This window comes from Gossypium hirsutum, chromosome A05, assembly GCF_007990345.1.
Source record: "Gossypium hirsutum isolate 1008001.06 chromosome A05, Gossypium_hirsutum_v2.1, whole genome shotgun sequence".
NCBI lineage: Eukaryota > Viridiplantae > Streptophyta > Magnoliopsida > Malvales > Malvaceae > Gossypium > Gossypium hirsutum.
The window spans coordinates 12,618,291-12,641,159 of NC_053428.1; the positions used below are offsets into that span (position 1 = coordinate 12,618,291).

The window sequence follows — 22,869 nt, forward strand, 5'->3', positions numbered from 1 at the left end:
CTATTTTGATTTTCTATTATAAAAGAAAAAAAAATTCAAATTTCCTGGTTCAGTTCTAAAATTAAATTGTAAAAAGAAATAAATGAAAAAGTAGTTTTCCACGTGTCAAACATGTAAAGCGGTTAAAAAGGAGAACATCTGGCACCAAAAGCAAACAGATCTTCACTCCCTCCTCACTTCACTCCCTCCTTATGCACTGGTGTTGGTCTCTTTCTTCAAACTTAAACCCCCAAAAATCCAGTCGCCTTCCATCCCGGCACATTTTAGTTAATGTCTGTTTTCCATTTTTGGTGTCTCTCCTTTACCTCATTTTTAAGTTCTCAATCATTTTCTTTTTAAATTCAAGCAATCATAAAAGGAAAAAAAAAAGCCATTGCCGTAGCATTTCAAAATTCAAAGCTGATAGCGAATGTTCTCATTTCTGTTTCACAGGTGTTAATATTTCTTCTTTAATCGACGTATCATTTATATATATGCACCGACGTTTCTCTATCTTTAAATTCTGTAGTTATTAGAACATTCAAATGTTTCCTTTCTACGTTTCTTCTTGAATTCCCTTTTAATGTTAGAAATGGTGAGTTCTTTAAATTTCGATCTTGTAGCGAACGCTTCCATTTTTGAGCTAAATCCTCCTCTCCTTTTTTTCTCTATCATTTATCATCTTGTTTTCTTTTTCTGTCCTTTCTCTATTGCTTGATCCTGCAAGAATGACAACGTTTCCATTAGCTTCGTTTCGGTTGTTTCAGGCCAAATATTAAGTTTCTGATAAAATCTGTTTTTTTTATTAAGAAAAGACAACTGTACCTAGATCTGGATTTAAGCAATATTTTTAGTTTCTGATTCTATGCAATTTTATTTTCCTTTTCTTTTACCTCTCAATTGTCATTGCACATGATTTACTTATAAGCTGGGATGGATTAATTTATAATTGCTCTTTCAATTTGGTTTGCAGTTAACATCTGAGAGTTTTGCGTTCCGTTCTGGGGAGAGTGTTTATAATAGCGTCGAAATGCGGGGACGACATGTCGATTCTTATTCCATGTACAAGCGTGGTACCAGAGACCACGTAATCAATACCTATAACTATGACAAAGAACAAGGTTCAGGGGGTTCATCTTTTTTCTATTTTTACCTTAATTGGTATTAAGAAATGTTGTTTTGTATTAAATTTGTTTATATCATGAATTTATTAAGCAAAGGTTTTTACTATTAATTTAATTCTTGGGCTGCAAGTAGTAAGCTATTAAGTTAATAAAAAAAGGTTAGTAAACTAATCAGGAAGCAATTTATATTACCTTTTTAAAAATCATTGCAAGTTGCATGAAGTTCAAAGCTTTGGTTTTGCTTCTTTATGTTGGGTTTTTAGTACCTCAGCTATCTTCATGCATTTTGATCTATTTGGATTGACTTGAATTCCCTTTTTCTTTGTTTGCTTAATTTATATGATTTTGTATTTTCTGAATTAAAGTTGTCTTTATTAGGTACTGATAGTTTTCTGGTTCTTTATGTCAGTTTTTAAGTACGATTGCTGAGTGGAGTGGGGAAAGATATTGGAAACCCGTCTTGGAAACGATCATTCCCGTATATACTCCTGGCAGCCTTATCTTCCTTCTTATTTGGTTATCATCTTGGGTATGTTCACAATTCTTTTTTTGGTATATCTAGAAATTCTGTAGACAATGAATTCTTAAATGCTCGCTATTTTTAATGCAGAGTAGTTAATGAAACACTAGAGAGTATGTCACATGACCTTGGTTTTCATGGGGATACCATGGCTGAAGGTACTGGAGCAATGAATTTGTAGCTCTCGTCTTATTTGAGAAACCACTCTTATATGTTGTCTTTTGTTGAAATCAAGGTCTGGTTGTAAGTACATGTTTAGGGGGTGCCTTTATTGGATCGCTGTTCAGTGGTTTGATCGCAGATGGGGTTGGGCATCGTAGGGCATTCCAGCTGTGTGCTTTACCTTTGATAATTGGATCTTCAATGAGGTAATTGCAACATTAATTTCTAGCATTTTTGTTTCGAATTTATCTCAAATATGCCGTTCATTATGCTTTTATTTTTTAAAATCTTCCATTATGTTTAAATGCTTTTATATTTTATGATGTCTTGGAGGGTTTGTTCTGAATTTTTTTTTTAGTTAAACGAATATTCACTAGGCCAAATTTCAGTTTAACTGATGCATTCATCTTGTTAATTTCCAGAATCATTTTGTTGAAAGATATTGCCTCACTCCTACATTTTTCCTTTGGTTCTCATAATGCAAATAAAATTATAGAGAATAAGTTAGGGGGTTGTTTTTGGCTTCATTCTTGCAATCTTTTAAATTGCTAATTGTGTCTTCACTTTACATACTTAAATTATATACATTAAAAAATACATATTCTTGCAGTGCAACGGCAAAAAACCTTTGGGGCATGCTTCTAGGGAGGTTATTTGTTGGGACTGGAATGGGTATTGGCCCGCCTGTCGCAGCTCTTTACGTGGCAGAGGTATCTAAAAGATGACTAAGGTTCTATTTTTCTGTTATACTGCAAGCTTTTTCTCTTCTTTTCCTTTTTACACATATTAATGTGTTCCATGCTCAGGTTTCTCCTGCTTATGTAAGAGGTACATATGGAAGCTGTAGTCAACTTGCAACATGCTTAGGATTGATGGGTGCTCTATTTATCGGGTTCCCTGCTAAGCAAATTGAGGGTTGGTAAGAAATGATGAATGAATTAATAGTAGCTATGATTATGGTAATCAACAAAAAGAATGTTCTATTATGTTGTTTATAGTTATTTGAAGCAAAGCAATATTTAGGATGGCACCACCACTTGCCACCACAAGATGATGTGCTTGGTTCCACATTCTCTTTTTCAAAAATAAAAGGTCATTGGAACAACATTTAAGAACTTGGATTGCACTTTGCTGACTCGTAGACTAATAACTTGATGATGTGTGCAGGTGGCGCATGTGTTTCTGGGCGTCTGTTGCTCCTGCTGCTCTACTTACTCTTTTTATGGAGTTTTCTGTAGAAAGTCCCCATTGGCTTTTCAAGGTAATTTTCTCTACCTTCATGTTCACTGACAACAATTTTAGGTTCTTCCATTACATGTTCAGCGTCGTTAACTTTCATCTTGTCATAAAAAAAAGCGAGTTCATATTGTGTTCACATTTTATATTGTTATGTTCTCTGGAACTGCAAAAAGTTAGCTTTACATATATCAATATATCATGCATTAGCACTATCACTTAAATAATAAGCCAGGTTTCAATTGTAATTAGATTTAACGATCTGAAGATAAGGCCATCGTACGGTTAAGCTTCTTTGTGAAAATTTATTCAACTGAACAAAATTCGAGAATGCAGGAGTTTACATGTGAAGTAGATAATTAAGATCTAAGAAGTGTCTATAATGCAGGTGCTCTATGTGTTGAGATAGGACAACAGACTTTTTTTTTTTATAAAATATAGTCTGTGAGGCTGAAATTTTAATGTGATGGACAAGGGGAGAGTAAAACATACTAACAGAAAAGCTAGGTTCATTTCTGAGCTATGGAAGCTACTATATCCTGACATCACCTCTTCTTACCATGGATGAATTTCACCCTACATCTATTAAGCTAGAAAAAAAAAGGAAGGATATGAGCAGTTATATCCTTTCTCTTTGTTTCATCTTTAATTAACTATTTCTTCAGTAGACTCATATAAGCTTATAAACTTGCTTCAGAGAGGAAGAGGTGCTGATGCTGAAGCTGAAGCTGAGTTTGAGAAACTTTTGGGAGGACCATATGTCAAGAGTGCAATGGCTAAATTGTCAAAGTCACAAAGAGGGGATGAGGCTGATACAGTCAAGCTCTCGGAGCTATTTTATGGCCGTCATCGCAAAGGTGAACATGCTAATAATTCTCAGTTTGATTTTTAAGTCAGAGTATCTGTACATTTCTTTCTAAATGGTTACTTACGAACTTCTCCATTGCAGTTGTTTTCATGGGATCTTCCCTTTTTGCTTTACAACAGCTCTCTGGTATAAATGCTGTTTTCTATTTCTCATCGACTGTCTTTAAAAGTGCTGGTGTACCCTCAGAGTCTGCAAACATATGTGTGGGAATTGCCAATTTGTTAGGTATAATACTTCACCAAGTATCTAACTTGTGCATCTTGGAATGCTTCTTTAATTGTGCTGTTTATACGTCTTCAGGATCACTTTTTGCATTGGTTTCAATGGATAAACTGGGAAGGAAGGCTCTCCTCATTGCAAGTTTTTCAGGCATGGTAAATAAGAAAAGATTTGGCTTGTCGTTTAATATTTGGTGCATGCTAGCAGCATATATATCAAATCCTAATATTATTATATTTTCTAGCTGTTTGTGGCATTTATAATTTGGCATCTAAATGATGAATTCTGTTAGAGAAATCATAAGCAATATTGGACTTTATTGGACCTACAAAATTTGTATCCTTTTTTGGCAAATTTAGATGATTATGGTACATATTTTCAAAATCTTATGATGTTATGGTACATACTTTTTGATTCTGAGTATCTTTATCGAGATCAGAAGAAAATTGCACAAAGGCTTTTAATTCGGCGAATTGGGCCAATTCCAATTTTGATTTATCAACTACTTGTTTCATAGCTATTTGAGCCGAGGGTCCTACTCTAAAGATGGAAATCCCTACATTAATAGCAGGTCTTATTCCAGCATGGAAAAGATCGGCGGATAAGAATATTTGTCCATTTGTAATGGAAATCACATTAGTAGGAATATATGCCGAAATGTTTCTCGATTGGGTCTCAACTATTGGTAAAGCAGTCATACTTCCTTCACCTAACTGAAAATTTGATTTAGCGGCTCTTTCTGAAAGACACGAATGCAAATAAAAAACATCTCCTGGATAAGCTTCGCAACCCGGTGGTCTTTGTAATAGAATAGACATTTGGCGATAAGCCTGTGCTTGCTTGGAAAGATCATCATATTCTGTTTTAATACAATTTATTTGATTTTTTGCTTTATGCTTTTGTGTTTCAGGCAGTGGCTATGACTATTCAGGCAACTTCCGCTAGTTCCTTAGTCTCAGGCAGCAGTGTAATTTATCTCTCTGTTGAAGGCATGCTGTTGTAAGTTGTTAATCCTTTGAACATCAAAATGTTTCTATAGTGGGATAAGCTTATTAAACTCTTGAGGCTTTGTGTCACTTTTTGGATATTTTAAAATTCCCTTTTCATTCATTATGGTATGATGGGTACCACCTGAGAAAATCTATCTTAGCGAATGAGAGGGATATGTCTATCTAAGCTAGTTAACTTAAATCTTTCTCATTCAGTAGGTAGCCACAGCTCGTCTAAGGTGACATTATTACAGACTTTTATGAAGGCTATTTAAAGGAAACATTTAACTTTAGCAACATCATTTTAGGGTGTGGCAGTTTCTTTACACAAACTTGATGGTGTGAGGATGCAGGTTTGTCTTGACCTTTGCTATGGGTGCTGGACCGGTGCCTGGTCTCCTCCTATCAGAAATGTTTCCTAGTCGGGCTAGGGGTAAGGCGATGTCAGTTTGCATGGCTGTCCACTGGGTAACCAGTTTTTAACTTTTCTCCCCCTTTAACATCCTGTGGCTGGACAGGATCTTATAATTTTTATTCTTTGCTTTTGACTCTTAAATGTGCAAATAATCGCACAACCATTTCAAATGCGTTTCTTACTAAGATGAATGGTGAACAGCCACTTGACTCTTTGATCTCTCTTTCATTTGTTTCTCTTGTTTTCCTTAACTTAGTGGTCTTTGTAACAGATGATAAATTCCTTAGTGGGTCTGTTGTTTTTGCGATTACTGGAGCTGCTTGGACCGTTAGTCCTGAATACAATTTTCGCCACCTTCTGTTTGCTGGCTGTAATATTTGTAAAGAAAAATGTGTTTGAAACTAAAGGAAAATCACTTCAAGATATTGAAATTGCACTTCTTCCACCAGTATAGAGGTTTCAGTTTCTTGTAGAAAATTTTATATTCCATATAGTATTAATAATGAGTTAGCATAAATTATTTTATTTTATTATATTTGTTCTATAATATAAATTGAATATTTATTAGTACAAAAACAATAGTATGTTATCATGATAATAATAATAAAGACATAAGAAAATAATGATACTTTGCAGGAATCGATTATATTTCATCACTTATGAATTTACAAGAGTTTTGAGTACTTTTATGTTTTGTTAATTCATTAATTAATTGCCTAGGTTGGCAATTGCGTGGCTTTTTTAATATTTAAAATATATGAGGTTGAAAATTAATTAACGAAATAGTTAAACATAGAAAAATATCATAAATAGTCCTTATCTTTAATCAAACTTTCATGATAATTAATTTTAGTTACTTTCAATTACTTTTTCCAGTTTTAATAAAATATCAATAAAATTCAACTCAATACTTTGGTGAGAACTACAAGTAAATATATCATTGATTTTATTAATTTCTTCTTTTCAAAAATTTATCTTGAAAATTTGTTAAAATTATGAGGGATCATTTGTGAAATTATTCCTTTCTTTTAGTTGACGTAAGAACAGCTGGACTAAAATGAAATAATATCACAAATGGTCCCTCATAATTTTATCAAAATTTCAAGATAAATTTTTTAAAAAAAGAGACAATTTTAATAGAATAAATGCCACATTTACTTGTAGTTCCAACCAAATTCTTGGCTTAAAACCTATTAATATTGTATTGAAACTGAAAAAAAAAATTTGAAAGTAACTGTCATGAAAATTTGATAAAACATGGGGACAATTCATAATATTTATAGAAGAGAGCACCCGGAGGTGCCGACTTCAAAGTTGGGTACTGCCCTTTTTTTAAAAATTTTGTTTATAACTGAAAATAATTAAAATCAGTTAAATGAAAAATTGGTAAAATATAGGGGCTATTTATGATATTTTTCCATTTTTAATTTGAGCCTAAAATATATATACATTGAAGATGGCACCGACTTTGAAAGTTGGCTACCTCAAGTGCCGATTTTAGCTATTTCGTTAGTAAATTTTCAACAATTGACCTAATATGAGAGATCACAAAAAGCCAACAAAAGAGATCAAAGAAAAAGGACTAAAACTTGGACACCTTGTTTTTAACTCTCTTACACAACAAATACTAACAACAGTCCTAAGTTTTTAGTCATCCACAGAGGCAAAGCAATCGTTTGAGACTATTTAGTGACGTAGGAGACCAAAGATAATCCAATCACGAAAGCCTTGAGGCAGGCTCAGACACCTTAGACCTACTTTGCAAACTTGGAGCACTAGTGGGTCGCGGAAATCACCCGGTATAAAGGTCAAACACCCTCTTCGAAAGAGTCCATGACAACACCTTAACAAATAATTATAATATAATTAATATTTTAATATTAATTAAAGAATTAGTTGATTTAAACACATAAAATATTCAAAATAAACATCACAGTTTATAATATGCTGACGGCAGCAGCTTCCGTATCAACTAGCTTTATAGCTTAAACCCCTCCTTCGAAACAGAACCCCTTTGGTAAGCTAAGCCTTTTATCGTAATTCCCCAGCTCCAATCACTCACTCACTAACTGTATAGCCGACAAGGTATTCTCTCTTGTCTTCATTTGTTCTTTTTCTTACTATGTCACATGCTTTCCTTGTCTCGCTTGCGACAACCAGAAAATTGGAAAACAAAACTGAAAAAATGTTTGAGGATTTTAGTTGATGAAAATGTCCAAGTAAATGAAACCCAAGTGCTGGGTTCTCACTAAGAAACTGAAAATGCTTTTTTTTTTTTCACTTTTAGAAGCAGAAAGTTATTAGCTTTTGTTGAAAAAAAAGGGTCTGGTTATTGATGTTAAGGCCACTATTTTTTAAGTAAATTTACACATACACATGTACTTGGGTTTTCAACTTGGGGCTTAAATTAAATCATTTGATTATCAGAAATGGCTTACGAAAAATGGTGTCGTTCTACAATGTTTCCTTCTTCCTCCAACTTTTCGTCAAGCGAAGTGTTCGATAAAATGCTTCACTGATGAAAAGGAAAGGCCTTTCAAATTCTTTCATCTTTTCGTCGAGCGAAGTGTTCGATAAAATGCTTCACTGTTGAAAAAGAAAGCCTTTCAAATTCTAACGTTTGTGATGTTTTTTATCTTGTGGGTGATTTTGATAGTTTGTTTGAGATGCAGTGATTTATAATAAGAATGGAAATCAAAGATGATGAAGTGAAGAAGGCGCAAGTCGTGGAAACCAGGGCAAGAAATATCAGCCACAACGTGCGATGTACAGAATGTGGGAGTCAGTCTATTGAAGATTCACAAGCAGATATCGCAATTCTCCTCAGAAAGGTACACTCTTCTGTTCTTTTCCTAATGGTTATGTAAAAAGCCAAGTTATTTCCTTCTGCATTTGCATCCAGAAGAAATCGATGCTTGTTAATAAATTTTTTCAGTGCTATTATCTCATTAAATAAAATAAAAATAGTTTCTTGGTAGACTTTATCACTTAAATGTTCTCAAATTCCTAACTTCTAATATTATTGCACACTTTGGACTTTTTTGAGGGTGGTGGAACTCGTTGATCAAGTTTTTGTCATCATGGTGAAATGGTTACTTCATTGAACTAGTAGTTTGTCGGTTAATGGCTTGCTTTTACGCCTTTGTTGTCTTATCATATTTTATTTTCTTCTAATCTGTAGATCTGCAATTGGATCGTTTCTTGTTCTGTGTGTTGTTTAGCTTGTTCATGTTCTAATATTTCTAAAACTCCGGACTCTCTGCATTCCATGGAACTCTAGTATTGTTTCATCTACCCGCTGTTTAGTAATTAAAACTATGAACTGTCTTTTGGGTTGCAAAATGAAACATGTGCTAGCTTTCATTTTTGTTTGTCTATACTTTTGTGCTTATCTTATAGCAACTTCCAACTTTTTATTTTGTTATTGCAGTTAATTCGTGATGAGATTCGAGCTGGAAAGAGTGACAAAGAGATTTATAAAAAGCTTGAAGAGGACTACGGTGAGACGGTACTTTATGCCCCAAAGTTTGATCTGCAGACTGCAGCCTTGTGGCTATCACCGGTTAGTCTAAAATCTTAAGACCTCTCTGGTGGTATTGTAATCTGTACCCACATTTCATATTTAAACTAAAATAGAAGGATGTTGGGGACAGCTGCTTGTTGCAGGTGCTGCTGGTGGTATGTGGGCTTACAATAAACACAGACAAAAGACTAACGTGCACATCATGGCTTTGAACCTTGTTAGAGGTGTTCCACTGACCCCAAAGGAGAAGGAAACTATGCTAGACTTGCTCACACCTCCTCCTCCACAAGGTGTTACACCTTCCTCCTTGTGGAGTCGGTGGCGAGGTTGGTGATGGGTTTTTTTCCTATCTTTTCCTTGATGGACCTTGAAGTTTCTTTCATTGATGAATAATCTCATATATTGACGAGAGTCTCATATATAGTTGATTATTGGAATTATATTATGTTTGCATCTGTTCCGATTATCTCACCCTGACGTCTCTCATATGAAGTTGTTTTGGTAAAAATAAAAAATAAAAAGGCCTGACTTGTATAACTTTTTATGTTAATTTTACGATGCATGTATACGATACCCTACCTCGTTCTTGCTCTGGTTTTGCTTCTGTTTCTTGGATCTTCTAACAACTCCGTTTCTTGGATCTTCGAATTTGAAACTTCTTTGGGTTGGTTTATCGAACGCTATTATTTGGTTCTTAGATTTCACAGGCCATTGCGGCTCCAATAATTACATTTGTTTGGTGACAGACCTTTGTTCAGTCAGTTCCAGCACCACAAAATTAGATTTTTGCCTATTCAAGTACCAGACTAGTTGACCGGAAAAAAATAGGTATCAATTTAGAACAAAAGAAAGCTTTAAGTATTAATCTGAAACAAATTGACAAATTCGAGTACTAATTTTATATTTAACCCAAAACAAAAATTAACTAAAAATTTCGGCCCCTCTCCCGCTCTTGCCAGTTGCCTCCTCCTTTTGCGGCCTCCGCTAATGCTCTTACTCCCTTCTTAAAACAAAATTTAAAAACTGAAAAAAGATCCAACGATCCCTAATTGTCCAACCGTATCTAACGGTCAATAATTAATTAATCTCGCTATAAAACGAAAATCAAACTATAGTGGTCAACCATATCTCAAGAGATGAAAGCTGATCAAAAACGGTTACTCTCACCTTGGATTTCTAAGGAAATTAAAAAAATTGTTTGTTTCTTTTGTTATTTGAATCTTTGGAAAGCTGCAGTTTATCGCTTTTGTTCCAAGTGCTGAGATCACATCAGATCAGATCGTTTCAGGTAAGCTTCAAGAAAGGTCATTTAATTCAACTATTTTAAGGAATTTATGTTTGATAAATCAAGCAGCTGATAATGATTTTTCGTTGTTCTTCGGTTCGAATTTTCTGGTGGTGATATGCTAAATCTACTAGTATTAATTTTTTTAAATGAATTGTCATTTGACAGCTCGTTAAATATCTCGCTCGCTTGTGCATTTCTGTTGCTTGAATTTGGTAATGATGTAAACAAGGGTAGATTAAGCATTTGTTGATGGTATGATTTTGAAAGATTAAAGGTCCAACCATGGAGGGGGAAAAGTTGCCGCGGATTTCCCGGAAAGGGATTCAGGAATATCTAAACAAAGAGACGCCTCATGTGGAGCTACAAAATATAACTGCTAAAGGATTGATAATCGATCATGCCCGTAAGGGATTTGTGCGCTGTACTTTCATCATACCGCCTTCTGCATCAGTTAAATTCTTAACTCTTCATCTAATATAAGATTTCACTGCTATTTTTTTTATCTGTACAACTATGATTTAAACCCAAGTTTTTTTTTTTTAGATAGTTCACAACTTAGGTTTCATTCCATTACTTATTTATACATTAAAAACAAACTCATATATATAATTGATTAAAAATTGTTTCAAATATAATAGGATGCACATGGAAACTGGCAAGTGGGTGCAATTGCAACGATAGTTGACATCGTTGCATCAATCGCCATATGCACCGAAACTGCAATAATTCGAGGCAATGTCACAATGGATTACAACATTTCATATTATTCATCGGCTAAAATTCAAGTATATTCCTAAAAACTTTAAAATTCCATTTATATATATATATAAACTTTTCGATGGTTTACCTATGTATATACATAAATTGCAGGAAGAAGTAGAGATAGTGGCAAAAGTTGTAGGGAACAAAGGAAAGCTTAGCTCAATAAGATTGGAGGTGAAGAAGAAAGACAATGGAGAGTTAATTGCAATTGCCAAACAATGGACTGCTTCTAACGAATTTAGGGCACCATGGATAAACCATCCTAGCAAACTTTAACAACTATGTATTATTTAATTTGTTTTCTTCTTTTCTTCATTTAGAAATATATATAACTAAAAAAAGTTAAAAGATTGTATTTTGATACACCAATGAAATTCATACATATTGATATTTATTGCTTTGTAATTGACTCGTGTAAGTTGTGAAAAATTTTAGTAGTAAATGTGACACTAAGGAGTGCACAAACTTTAATCCCAAAATGATAAATTTCTATTTGACTTTATAAAAAATTATATAATTGATGTGATGTTAAAATTGTTAGTTGACCTCTAAAAAAATATTTTTTCTTTTTAAAATTTAAATTCATATAGTCATAAATTTATATTTTTTTATAAGGGTAAACTACAAAAATAGAAAAATAGTCACTTTTGTTTGTCTCATGTTACATTTTAGTTACTTATGTTTGAAATGTTACGTTTTAGTCACTTATGTTATTATTTTGTTACGAAGTGTTCACTCTTCCGTTAAGTTCTGTTATCTCCCTAACGGTAATTCTATTAAGTGCCAACTTGAATTTCCTAATGGGATGAGAATAGATTTTTAATTAAATAAATTTAATTAATTAAAAATTTTAAACCCTAAATCTTAGTTAAAAAGCCATTCATCTCCCCCTTATTTTAGTTTTCTTTTTCAATTGACTAAAAAAGCTATTATCATCAAAATTTTGTATTCACGTGCAAAAACAAAAAAGGATTCAATGGAAGGTCCAGGTATGTCTTTTTCACTAATAAATTTATGTTCTAAGACTTAAAATGAAGTGGTTGTCGACAAATAAGAAGATGGTAATCGTTTTTGTTCCTAATCATTGTATTTTCCAATTCTTCACGTTCTTGAATAATTGGTTTCTCAATCCGTTTTTTCTTATCTGAATCGGCTTGTTTGTTCACAATTCCTTTGTGGGTATCTCTTTTTTCTGATCTGAAATTCTTTTAGTTGTTAATATTCATATCAAGAATTTTAATTTACGATTTTCATTAAACAATAAAAAATCTAATATTTTATTTTTCAGTATTGAATAAAAGAGATAGAGGAATGCAAAGAAGATATACCTGAACCCTCCATTGAATTCATTTTTATGAAGCAGTCAATTTGATGTCAACTATTTTGATTTTAATAATAGTTTTTCCACTCAAATGAAAAAAAACCATTGAAAAAAAGGAGAGACTGAACAAAAACTAAAAAGAAGAGATGAACAGTTTTTTTTAGTTAAGGTTTAGATTTAAAAATTTTAATTAATTAATTTTTTTAATTAAAAATCTATTTTCATCCCATTTAAAAATTTAAGTTAGTATCTAAAATCTAGTTGGACTGCCACGTAGGATTACCGTTAGAGAGATAAAGGAACTTAACAGTAGAGCGATCACTTTGTAGCAAAATAGTAACATAAGTGACTAAAACGTAACATTTCAAACATAAGTGACTAAAATGTAACATGAGGCAAATACAAGTGATTATTTTTATAGATTACATTTTTATAATTATAAAATTATATTTTTAGTCACACTAAAACTTTATAATTTAATTCTAGCTCAAAAAAGAATTTGTAACTTCATCTTAGAAAAATAAAAATTTAAGGCCGCCCATCGTTGGGACTTGGGAGTCTGTAACAGGAGGAAATTTGTGCTGGCGTTGTGTTACTTGTAACCGAAGCGCAAAAGAGAGTAAAAGAAATCGAGGTTAGTCCCGTACGAAAATTCCCCCCTTTTAACTTTTTAACTTTGTCTTACTTTACTAGTAATCAATATTTTTAAAAATAGATTAATGATCAAATTGATTAAATGATTAATTTTTATTAAATGGATTGAACGAGTTAAACTATTAGACCAATCACTGTCACTTTCTGATCATAAGTTGAAAATAAAGTGAAAACAAATAAGATAAAAAAATTATTAATTCAAATATTTTTCGATTATGGTTTCTAATTTTTTTACTGGTTAACAACAGTTTTTTTTTTTCAATTATGACAGCAGTTAAATTGACGGATCAATTAACATTTTATTCAATCTATTTAATCTGTTAATTAGACTCAATTCTGACAACTTTAATGCCAAGGTCTCCTTTAATTTTGTTGCGGTTTAAAAACAGGATTAGTCTTGATCTGCATCAAAAGGGTGCATTGTCTCCTTTAGCAGGACACTTGTGTGTGGATTCGCAGATTCAATTTTTAAAGCAAGCAAAACCGGACAATCGATCGATCTCTCTCCGTCTACTTTTTATATATACACGTATTATGCATGTATATAAGCCAAAAACCATATTGTTTTTGGTATTTCATCCTGGGGTCCTATAATATGTTGAAAACATTAACCTCCCTTTGAATGCTTCTTTTAAATGTATCTGTGTAACATATCGTCTGTTCTGGCAGTATTTAGTACTTATCAATGCATTTTGCTATCACTTTTCTAATTTTTTGATATAGAACTAAATTTTATATATTACATCAACACCATATTAAAAAATATATATTTAAGATATAATATAATAAAAAGAATATAAATACAAATACGAAATAAATATATGAATGTGTTAAAATGTGTCAAAATTTTTATCAACTATATCACTTTAGATTATAATGCAAAAATAACACACATACAAGTTAATGAGATTTTGACATTGCCGGAAAAATTTAGGACTTTGAGTCCTTTGAGTATTAAGATCTGAGTTTTATTATGTACAATTGTCTTATTTGAGTCTCTAATACCATTGTATGTGGTTGTTATAGATGTGTTTGTTTGATTATATTTTAATTTTTCATTTGCTTGTGCTTTTGTGTTGATTTGATTATCTTTAATAACTACTCAAATATATATTTATAATGTACTTTGATCAGGTCAAACAAACCTAAATTTAAAAAAAAAAAATTATTTACTCAAATTCGATCAAACTTGGAGATCAAATAAATTACTCAACTTGCTAACAGATCTAATTATAAACAAAAAACCATGGAATAACTTCTGATGATACAAATTCTGATAGGTCAGGTCAGAATCGTACTAAACCCAATTTATATGTAATCAGACTTTTTAAGCAACAATCCCTTTTCTTATCTCAAGCTGCGAAATTGCTTTATGTAATGGAATTTCATCCTTCGAAACAAAAGAAACAACAAAGTAGGAAACCGTTGTTTGTTTAAGAATGTACACTGAAAATTGAACTTTATTACAAGAAGATTCTAAAACACACTTTATTCAGTAGAATTGCAGAACAAAAAGACAGTAGTGGAGTTGATAAAGTAGCGAGCAATCAGCCTTAAGAGTTAGAGAGCCTTAAGCATATCTTCAGCGCTGGAAACTTTGAACTGCCCATCCGATTCCACGTTAGCAACTTTCACCTTAAGATCATCAAGCAACAAAGCAAACCTTTGTGATCGAATCCCAAAACCTCTGTCCGACACGTCAAGCTCAAGCCCTAGTGTTTTTACGTAAGCACCTGAGCTGTCAGACAAGAACTTTACGTGCTTGTTTTCGGGATATGACTTGCCCCATGCCCTCATCACATATGGGTCATTAACTGCAACAGAAACCCCAAAATTCGTTGCCTGTTTTCCGTAATAATCAATGTCTAATTTGTTTGGTCGTAAAATTTATGATCAATATTTGTTTTAAATTAACGCCTGTTTCAATTTTAAAATGAATTAAACAAGTAGTGGAAAGTTAGCAAGTTGATTATTACCACTGATGACTATAATCTCACTAATGCCTTTTGACTTGAGCTCCTCTGCCTTTTCAATGAAACCTGGCACATGTTTCAAGCTGCTCCGGGAATTGGAAAACAATTAGACAACATATATGCGATTTAAGGACCCATCTGTAAAGTTTTCTAATCAAATAACAGCGAAAATAATATTTGAAAGGCCTTATATTTGTTGTAATTGTGAACTTAATAATATATATCTACAACATTAAGAAAATTAAAATCCCAAAGTAACGATTATAAAATATACATAAATGATAGGATCATTATTTAAACAGGTGGGTGACAATACCAATATAGACCTTGTTTTAAAAGCGAATAATTTGGGAGCTCGTTTTACCTGCATGTGGGGGTAAAAGCACCGGGAACTCCACAGAGAATGACCTGTTTAGCGGCAGCAAGGGAGTATACGGACACGTTTAGAATCTGATGGGCCTCATCAGCATATGAGAGAGTACCATCGGGAATCGTGTCACCGACCGCAATACAAGCCATTTACTTTTGTGGTTTTTCTTTTTTTTTTCGTTATGGATTCGTTGGTGGGGTGAGAGAAGAGGGTTAAGTTTTGCATGTTTGCGTATTATCAGTATCCATATATATATGTAGAGGAGGGATGTTTGTTGGAAGGACAGAATCAATGGTGGTGGTACCAACTTAGTATAAGGACAATGAAGCGTGGACTTTTGCTTACGGTTGGGATGGTGGGGTACTAATTTCTCACTTTTAACTCTTATGATCCATTTTCTTATTGTTTTGATTAAAGTGAGAACATAGATTTCAGTATAGTTGGCAAAAGTTAATTATGCGCATGTTGAGATCTTCAATTTCATCATACTGTTTATGCTTTATAATTTCATTCTATTTTGTAAGTCTTCGGATGTTTTTGTAATATAAAAAATGGAAGATGCAAAAAAGAAATAAAATGAACATATGGTACCAGAATGTAGTCCATTTATTCTATAGACAATGGGGTTCTTGCTAAGTAAATGGTCCATCATCAATGATGTCATGGCAGTAGCAAACAATCTTGGTAGTGTCAATAATTGAGGTCTTCAAGGACTCTTCTGGTTTTGCGAACAAAAAACAGACACCACCTATCAATAAGTTTCGTACTACTAAATATTTGGATTTGTTTATTGCAACATGTACCTCCCATTTTCAAATGATTCGAAGGGACCATTATTGACGACTGTATTTGAATGTTGCAGAGCAAAGAAGAAATTATAATACAACAAATACTCCAAGAAAAAAACCCAATAAATTGTGATCAAACTTTAATGTAAATAATTGTACTATTTCCTATCAACTTAAGCTGTCACGAAAGTCAACAACATATATACAAAATGCTTTCCTAGAGTGATGTTTACGAAGCATACATACATTGATATATAGACAAATAAACAAGAAAGGCAAATGTAGTTTTAATAAATGTAGGCATCTAGCAGCTGAAACCACTATTAGAAGGTAAACTTCAGACTCAGATCAACCCACTAGTTACTGCAATATTAAAGCAGTGTGATAAAAATACAATGTAAAAAGAGGGTAAAGAATGATATATATGACACAGATTTTGGAGAAGAAATTCACACAAATGATATGCATAAAAGATGTTATATGGTTTCAAAAACTATATTTCCTACTCACTAAACACCAGACTATATTTTATATGTAGACAAATTTTGAACTGCAACAGTCATTCCAAAGCACTCATCAAGCTAACAAATATAAGGGCTTTTTCCGATCAGTGTAATCTTCTACAATCTTCAACCCATTTCACTTCAGGTTTTAACCTTGGTTCCTATATTAGACAAATCATCTTCCTGCCATCAATTTAACTTTTGTTGCTTGTCGACCCGTCGGTCCATAAGCCCAGGCACAGAGGAAGTAATAGAACAGATTGATGAAACTCAATATGGCAAGAACCCAATAGTAGTTGTCGATGCGACCTTTGTTTATGTTGCTCGAAACCCAACTCTCTTTACCGCCTTTTGAAGTAATATCGTCGATGATGCTCACAACAACACTAGCTAGCACATTTGCCACAGCCAATCCGAGTCCGAAGAGGGCAGCGGCAATGCTTGACATACTCTTGGGTAACTCGGAATAGAAGAACTCTGTCTGCCCTATTGCAGTGAAGGCCTCAGCAAAACCATTCAGGCAAAACTGTGGCACAAGCCACATAGCAGACATTTTCACAACTGCAGTAGGGTTGTTTTGAAACCCGGATCGAATTGCTTCCTTTCGTCGTGCATTCTCGACAATGGCTGAAACTACCATAGCAATGCAGGTAAGAAAGAGTCCAATTCCCATCCTTAGTTTGACACCAATGCGTACTGGTTTACCCTTGATCTTTGATGCCATGGGGAGGATCGCACGATCATAGAAAATAACCCATAGTGCAAGGGAGATGATGTTGAACATCCCATAAGAGCCTGCTGGAATCTGAAACTTTTTTGTAAGGTCTCTGTCCATAGAGCTAGCTTGAAGCACAGGAAATGAGTTTTGGCTTAAATTTATGGACATTATGATCCCAGTAGACCACAATGGTAAGACCTTAATCAGCGCTTTTAGCTCTTCCACTTGCTCTACCGTGCAAAGACTCCATGGATTTGCGGCTGAGCCATCCAGAGCAATGTCTTGTTCGGGGTTTTTGATGATGCAAGCTTTGTTTAAAAATCTAAGAGCAGGGCAGCAACATGGTGAATAAAACATGTCAGTCAAAAAAATCAAGAACGACGTTTAAATGGTGAAGGATACTGCAATTATTGTTCGTACCTTAATTTGTCCGTTGGTGCAACAACGTTAGAATCCCTTTTATGATGGTAACTTGCAGTTGAGTTTGGAAGTGGAAATGTCAGATTTCGGTTTTTATAAGCAACGATGATTACTTGAACAAAGCCAGTAAGCAAGCTCTTGCTTGCCTGCTGCTTAAGATAGAAGGGAGAAGCAAGGAAAAACACAAGAGCGGAGAGCAACATTAAGATTGCTGGAACTCCAAAGCCTACTCTATATCCAAAGTGATCTTGAATATAAACAATACCAGTCAATGCAATTAAAACAGATATAGCTGCAGATGCATAATACCAGCCAAAGAAGCTCTCCAAGACCCTGACATTTTTCGGATTATCTCTTCGGTCCAATTGGTCAGCCCCAAATGCCAAGGAGCATGGTCTTACACCACCAGCTCCAAGGGAAATGAGAACAAATGAGAAGAATAATAGAGTCATCTGCGCCGATGTTGGAGAACTGCAGGTCTGTGTCATTAGGTCGCAGGGTGGAGGCTTTGACTGTGGAACCATGGCTGTTAACCATAAAAGTATCATCCCCTAAAAAATTCGAGGTCAGGATTATTCTCATGAAAATGCATAATAAAGCATTGGAGGGAATTCATGATAGTGTATTGGAGATGTGGAATAATATGCTTGAACATAACTAACTCTAGGAAATCTATCAAAAAGATTGAGATCACGATATATTTAACCAAAACGAATTAAAGACAATACAAAATGGAAAAATATTGTTCTTTTGAATTTAAGAATTAGGAAGCTTTAATTAACGGACCACAACTCCTTTAACAAAATTGTTTCTAAAAGAACTTTTAAGTGCAAACTAGCACTATTTCATTTTGGCCCCAATAGAGAACCTAATCATATGGTTCAGAAGCCAAGTTGCTCACCCCCCAACTCTCTAATAGGATTGCACCAGGTGAGCAGGCTGGACCAGATTTTTTTTCTGTAAACTAATAATAGAGTAAGATGATGAAAAAGTAAAACTGGTCCAGTGCCGATAACCATCAAATGTCTCTATTACTTTTCGCTTTGGTAAAAGTGTTGTCAGAGCTGGTATCGGGGTTTACCAGTAGAAACTTGGGAGCATTTTTGTCAAACCTTGCACCAATGTTCCAAGGCGTAATACAGATCAACTAAAGCGCCTAGCTAATTACACTCCCAAGTCCTTAAGCAAGACGCTTTGATAAAGACCCGCACCATTTTTGTGCCTACATGCACTCTTAAGGGTGACAGCCTTTAGAAATCATGCTCAACTTAAGCGTCCCTTTATATTAGAAATTTTTGTTAGTGTATATGACTATTTATGTTGTTATGGTTTTAGTAAAGGAAAGGGGACAATGCAAAGTCTGTCCACATCGGGAGTAAGGAAAAATAATGGACTTGAACAGGATCATGCACAAGTTTCTTTTTTGAAAAAATAAGTGAAGGAAACATTGAGCTAGACTGTGATGATGAGTTCTAGCAGATTATAAAGATAGTTTTGATCATCAATACTTTCTACAATGAAACTTCTTAAATTCCTCCCAATTTCACTCCCCATAGACACAAAGTACTTGAACAAATTATAGTGTTTGTTCAAATTATTTAGTCATAATGTTTGAAAAAAAAGGGAACTTGGTCAAAAAAAGGGGCATTAATTTGGTCTAGTCTAGAACCAATAGCCAACAAAATCCACCCACCACAGCCACCAAAGTTTTTAGCTGGAGTGGCAGATATTTAGACCTGATATATATGAACAAGAAACTGAAAAAGTGGAGAGAGAGAGGGGTGTAGTCTCCTCGGTCCTCACTCATTTATTTAGCACCAGGCTTTATCCCCAATAATGATAAACTGATAGCAGTACCTCCAGAGCCCCAAAAAAAAAAGGTCAGTTGTTTCCTATATTCACGTGGGCTGCCGGGACAAATCCTTTGTGACAGGCGCTAACTTAGCAAATGGAATAAAATAAAACATGATCCCAAGGGACATTCTTCCTTAAGCTAAAGCTGGCCATTATCTCCTAATTAATTAATATTTGTTTTAGTTGTTGTCAACATCTATAAATTATTGGTTATTTCACTTCCAAGTTAAGTCTTCCAACTAGACTACACATGGAAACAATGACCATTAAGAAGAAAATCATACGACTATATCTCAAGAAACAATGAAACATCATATATAAAACTTGGGAGAAAATAAAATGTTACCAAGAGACTGCAAATGGAGCCCAAGCCGATGGTTAGGAATCGACCCAGATATGAATCAGCGACGAAAGCACCCAATATAGGGGTGAAATTGGTAGCAGCTTGCCAGAAAAAGAGAATATTGGTGCCTTTAGCAACTCCCATGTGATAATCTTTAATCAGGTACAGTATCATGTTGGGAACCAGCCCATAGCTCGCCACCTTCTCAAATGATTCATTCGCTGCATTTCAACAGGGAAAACCCATCATTTAAGTGTTCCAGAATCACCATGAAAACTCTTCTAACACTAGAGTAGAAGTATCTGATGTGGATGCTAAGCTTTTTGCATGAACCAGAAAAAAGTAAAGACATGCCACGATTTACCGCTTTTAGTAAACACCCGACAAACAAAGGTTGAAAACAAACGCAAAAGCTAAAAGATGATACACCAGAGACATGGTGAAAACCTCGTACAAACACCTATGCAACACAATGCAAAAAGAAATTATGAGTGGAATGCATTGTACCTATTATGAAAGGCATGGTAATGAGGCCACCCTTGCTGTGTGTTTCAGGCATTTCTTCGTGAGACATTTCCCTTTGATTTGAAGAGTCCTCCATTTTAGTATCTTCCATAGTTGGAAGTGTAGCTTTGCTGCTTGTAAAACAGGGAAAGAGCGGAGATGGAGGAAGAAGATGAAATAATGAAGTTCCAAGTTTTGAAGGTCTCCAAGTTGTGGGTTTTTAAACCAAGAAAAAAGGAAGAGGTGATTGCGTGTAACATCTGATAAATAAATCAGAAGGGCACTTTCACCCAAAAATAAAATTATATAAAAAAAAGTATATAGTAAAATAATTGAGGAATAGACATACCATGATCTTAACACCTTTTCTTGCTGGTTACATCAATCTTTAGCTTTCTCTTTATTTATTTATTTATCTATTTTTAAGAAATTCTTCTATCTTTTATTTTTTGCTATAAATAAAGTACAAAAATATGATGCCCGGGATATGGTGCAGCATGTTACACTGTAATAGGATGGTCCACTAGTCCTTTTGCTCTACTTGCTCCAATCACATGTCAGTATCACTGTTAGATTTGATAATTCGGCTCAACATATTGTTGTATTTTATATGTTTTTATATGCATTTTTTAGATATAAATTATTAACTATGTTTAATTGTACTTAGTAATTTATAATTGATGTATTAAATATATCATGCTGACTGTATGCTAATGTATCTTAGTTTGATGGTCAATGTGTTAATGTCACAAATATGTCAGGATTCGAATCATGCTATTGTTAATACTTTATATTTCTCTTATAATTTATAAAAATAAAAAAATAAAAATAAAAATCTAATATTAAATTAACATAGTTTTCAGTTAAAGATTTTGATGGATTAAATTATACAAAGCAATTTAACTGATATTAATGCAACAGTACTTTATAAAGTAGCATACAAATTCTTTTGATGTTATTAACCAGAATTAATTTATTTTAAGCAACTTAAATGTAAAAAAAAAAAGGTGATAACCAAAGCATTTGGTTTTACCTCTTGTCTTTCCAACGTTTTTGATTTCTTCTCACTCTTTTTTTTAAGGAAAGCCAGTTACCGTTCAAAAAAAAAAGAATGTCAAAACCTTTAAATATACTTGCACTGTTAGCTCATCTAATATAAATCTAATTAAAATTTAATTACAAGTTTGGTGTTAATGAAGATAGAGCGGCAGTTACGCACTTTCCGCAAAACCTCCGGAACCCAAACCAGCAGTAGAGCACTGAATTTTGGTTCACGACGTTTCACATTGCACGTGGGCTTTTACACCTACTTTTTTATTTCATTCAGTTTTGGTTGTTACTTGAAGCTGGTTTACCGTTTTTAGAAATTCAAGCATTTGTCATTCAAAATATATAAACCTAACACAATATAATTAAAATTGTTTTGGCAAATAATGTAATTTTGATTTCTTTTATCATCATAGTTTACTTATTAATATGTTGGATGTAACAACTTTTTTTTGCAAGGTCACGTGGTAACTGCTGTGTCGACGACCAACCAAGATTCATATATACACCGTATAAGCCTGCATAGCATACCACTGTTCACATATTTCACTCTCCGGCTTTCAAAAGAAAAGATGAATAATTATTGAAAGAGGAGGGTCTTACCTGAAGTGTAAAAGAGAGGTAAAATTCACCAAATCCAAGCCCCGAACAGGACAAGATTGATTGAGCAAATATTTTTCGTCTGGAGTTACCCTGTAAACTGCACGAGTGTTAGCTATCGGACAATAAAAAGCTATTGGTGGTGGCAGAGGAAGAGTGTCACCGTCCACATATAGTGTCGTTTTGTCCATAAAAGGACATCTCATGGATTAGTAAGAAATGGTATCAACCTGTGTCCATACACTCTACCGCTCCGTTAATTTTAAATTTCATTCCTTTTTCTTTAGGATTATGGTTTTTAGTGGCATGTCACTAGTACCTTCAACTCCACATTTGACTGACTTTGAGTCAATATCATTGATTCATGCAAACTTGAAATATATTGTATGCTATGATTCTCGCAATTTTGTCTACAGAAGCATTGCACTACCTATACGAGATTTACAACTGAAATCTACAACTATAATGCGAAGGTAAAGATATTACCATATTAGCATTAATGGTTTCGTTACAATGTAGCTTCATTCGTATATGTACCATTAGTGAAAGCAAAAAAAGATAGGATGAACGTGTTATGTCTCAAATTCACCTTATATATCGATCTATATTCCCCTTTGAGAACATGCTTAATGCAAACAAGGCTTTAATGAGAGTTAAAGAGAAGAAGAAACCTATGCCTTTTTCAATAA

At 33.8% G+C, this 22,869-nt stretch overlaps 5 protein-coding genes across 7 annotated transcripts; 3 read left to right on the forward strand and 2 right to left on the reverse strand.

Moving 5' to 3' along the window:
- The first annotated feature begins 562 nt into the window (after window positions 1-562).
- LOC107916955 (probable plastidic glucose transporter 3) lies at window positions 563-6,045 on the forward strand. Its single transcript, XM_041111863.1, has 14 exons — window positions 563-574; window positions 953-1,066; window positions 1,520-1,632; window positions 1,714-1,781; window positions 1,859-1,991; window positions 2,396-2,495; window positions 2,592-2,704; window positions 2,953-3,046; window positions 3,719-3,878; window positions 3,971-4,114; window positions 4,190-4,263; window positions 5,019-5,107; window positions 5,451-5,565; window positions 5,784-6,045. The coding sequence occupies exons 1-14, from the start codon at window positions 563-565 to the stop codon at window positions 5,964-5,966; spliced, it is 1,512 nt and encodes a 503-aa protein (XP_040967797.1). The 3' UTR covers window positions 5,967-6,045.
- Window positions 6,046-7,236: 1,191 nt separating this feature from the next.
- On the forward strand, window positions 7,237-9,475 carry LOC107916608 (cytochrome c-type biogenesis CcmH-like mitochondrial protein). 2 transcript variants are annotated; one of them, XM_041113463.1, is made up of 4 exons: window positions 7,237-7,597; window positions 8,185-8,343; window positions 8,943-9,074; window positions 9,166-9,475. In XM_041113463.1, exons 2-4 carry the CDS (start codon window positions 8,200-8,202, stop codon window positions 9,367-9,369), a joined length of 480 nt encoding a protein of 159 aa, XP_040969397.1. In that variant the 5' UTR covers window positions 7,237-7,597; window positions 8,185-8,199; the 3' UTR covers window positions 9,370-9,475. The 2 variants fall into 2 exon arrangements, with proteins under 2 accessions (XP_040969397.1, XP_040969398.1); XM_041113464.1 differs by lacking the exon at window positions 7,237-7,597 and adding an exon at window positions 7,633-8,038.
- Window positions 9,476-9,486: 11 nt separating this feature from the next.
- On the forward strand, window positions 9,487-11,479 carry LOC107916606 (uncharacterized). Of its 2 annotated transcripts, none has more exons than XM_016845905.2 (4): window positions 9,487-10,323; window positions 10,591-10,773; window positions 10,962-11,108; window positions 11,194-11,479. In XM_016845905.2, exons 2-4 carry the CDS (start codon window positions 10,606-10,608, stop codon window positions 11,359-11,361), a joined length of 483 nt encoding a protein of 160 aa, XP_016701394.1. In that variant the 5' UTR covers window positions 9,487-10,323; window positions 10,591-10,605; the 3' UTR covers window positions 11,362-11,479. The 2 variants fall into 2 exon arrangements, with proteins under 2 accessions (XP_016701394.1, XP_016701393.1); XM_016845904.2 differs by having other exon boundaries at window positions 10,001-10,323; window positions 10,489-10,773.
- A 2,882-nt stretch (window positions 11,480-14,361) lies between these two features.
- LOC107917583 (peroxiredoxin-2B) lies at window positions 14,362-15,643 on the reverse strand. Its single transcript, XM_016846907.2, has 3 exons — window positions 15,398-15,643; window positions 15,037-15,116; window positions 14,362-14,874 (listed from the first exon to the last, which is right to left on the reverse strand). The coding sequence occupies exons 1-3, from the start codon at window positions 15,550-15,552 to the stop codon at window positions 14,621-14,623; spliced, it is 489 nt and encodes a 162-aa protein (XP_016702396.1). The 5' UTR covers window positions 15,553-15,643; the 3' UTR covers window positions 14,362-14,620.
- An 811-nt stretch (window positions 15,644-16,454) lies between these two features.
- LOC107918003 (protein NRT1/ PTR FAMILY 1.2) lies at window positions 16,455-20,900 on the reverse strand. Its single transcript, XM_041113465.1, has 4 exons — window positions 20,537-20,900; window positions 20,033-20,250; window positions 17,833-18,383; window positions 16,455-17,734 (listed from the first exon to the last, which is right to left on the reverse strand). Exons 1-4 carry the CDS (start codon window positions 20,643-20,645, stop codon window positions 16,870-16,872), a joined length of 1,743 nt encoding a protein of 580 aa, XP_040969399.1. The 5' UTR covers window positions 20,646-20,900; the 3' UTR covers window positions 16,455-16,869.
- Between the last annotated feature and the right edge of the window lie 1,969 nt (window positions 20,901-22,869).

What these genes read in the sequence shown, in the direction of transcription:
- LOC107916955 (XM_041111863.1), top strand. An exon ending in TTGCAAGTTTTTCAGGCATG is followed by an intron (nt 4,264 to 5,018) that starts GTAAATAAGAAA and finishes TTTGTGTTTCAG; the next exon opens with GCAGTGGCTATGACTATTCA. An exon ending in TTTGCATGGCTGTCCACTGG is followed by an intron (nt 5,566 to 5,783) that starts GTAACCAGTTTT and finishes TCTTTGTAACAG; the next exon opens with ATGATAAATTCCTTAGTGGG.
- LOC107916608 (XM_041113463.1), top strand. Translation starts at nt 8,200, where the DNA reads ATGGAAATCAAAGATGATGAAGTGAAGAAGGCGCAAGTCGTGGAAACC. An exon ending in TCGCAATTCTCCTCAGAAAG is followed by an intron (nt 8,344 to 8,942) that starts GTACACTCTTCT and finishes TTGTTATTGCAG; the next exon opens with TTAATTCGTGATGAGATTCG. An exon ending in CAGCCTTGTGGCTATCACCG is followed by an intron (nt 9,075 to 9,165) that starts GTTAGTCTAAAA and finishes TGTTGGGGACAG; the next exon opens with CTGCTTGTTGCAGGTGCTGC.
- LOC107916606 (XM_016845905.2), top strand. Translation starts at nt 10,606, where the DNA reads ATGGAGGGGGAAAAGTTGCCGCGGATTTCCCGGAAAGGGATTCAGGAA. An exon ending in TCATACCGCCTTCTGCATCA is followed by an intron (nt 10,774 to 10,961) that starts GTTAAATTCTTA and finishes CAAATATAATAG; the next exon opens with GATGCACATGGAAACTGGCA. An exon ending in ATTCATCGGCTAAAATTCAA is followed by an intron (nt 11,109 to 11,193) that starts GTATATTCCTAA and finishes CATAAATTGCAG; the next exon opens with GAAGAAGTAGAGATAGTGGC.
- LOC107917583 (XM_016846907.2), bottom strand. Translation starts at nt 15,552, where the DNA reads ATGGCTTGTATTGCGGTCGGTGACACGATTCCCGATGGTACTCTCTCA. An exon ending in GCTTTTACCCCCACATGCAG is followed by an intron (nt 15,117 to 15,397) that starts GTAAAACGAGCT and finishes TTCCCGGAGCAG; the next exon opens with CTTGAAACATGTGCCAGGTT. An exon ending in TGAGATTATAGTCATCAGTG is followed by an intron (nt 14,875 to 15,036) that starts GTAATAATCAAC and finishes TTTCTGTTGCAG; the next exon opens with TTAATGACCCATATGTGATG.
- LOC107918003 (XM_041113465.1), bottom strand. Translation starts at nt 20,645, where the DNA reads ATGGAAGATACTAAAATGGAGGACTCTTCAAATCAAAGGGAAATGTCT. An exon ending in TACCATGCCTTTCATAATAG is followed by an intron (nt 20,251 to 20,536) that starts GTACAATGCATT and finishes GTTGAAATGCAG; the next exon opens with CGAATGAATCATTTGAGAAG. An exon ending in GCACCAACGGACAAATTAAG is followed by an intron (nt 17,735 to 17,832) that starts GTACGAACAATA and finishes CCCTGCTCTTAG; the next exon opens with ATTTTTAAACAAAGCTTGCA.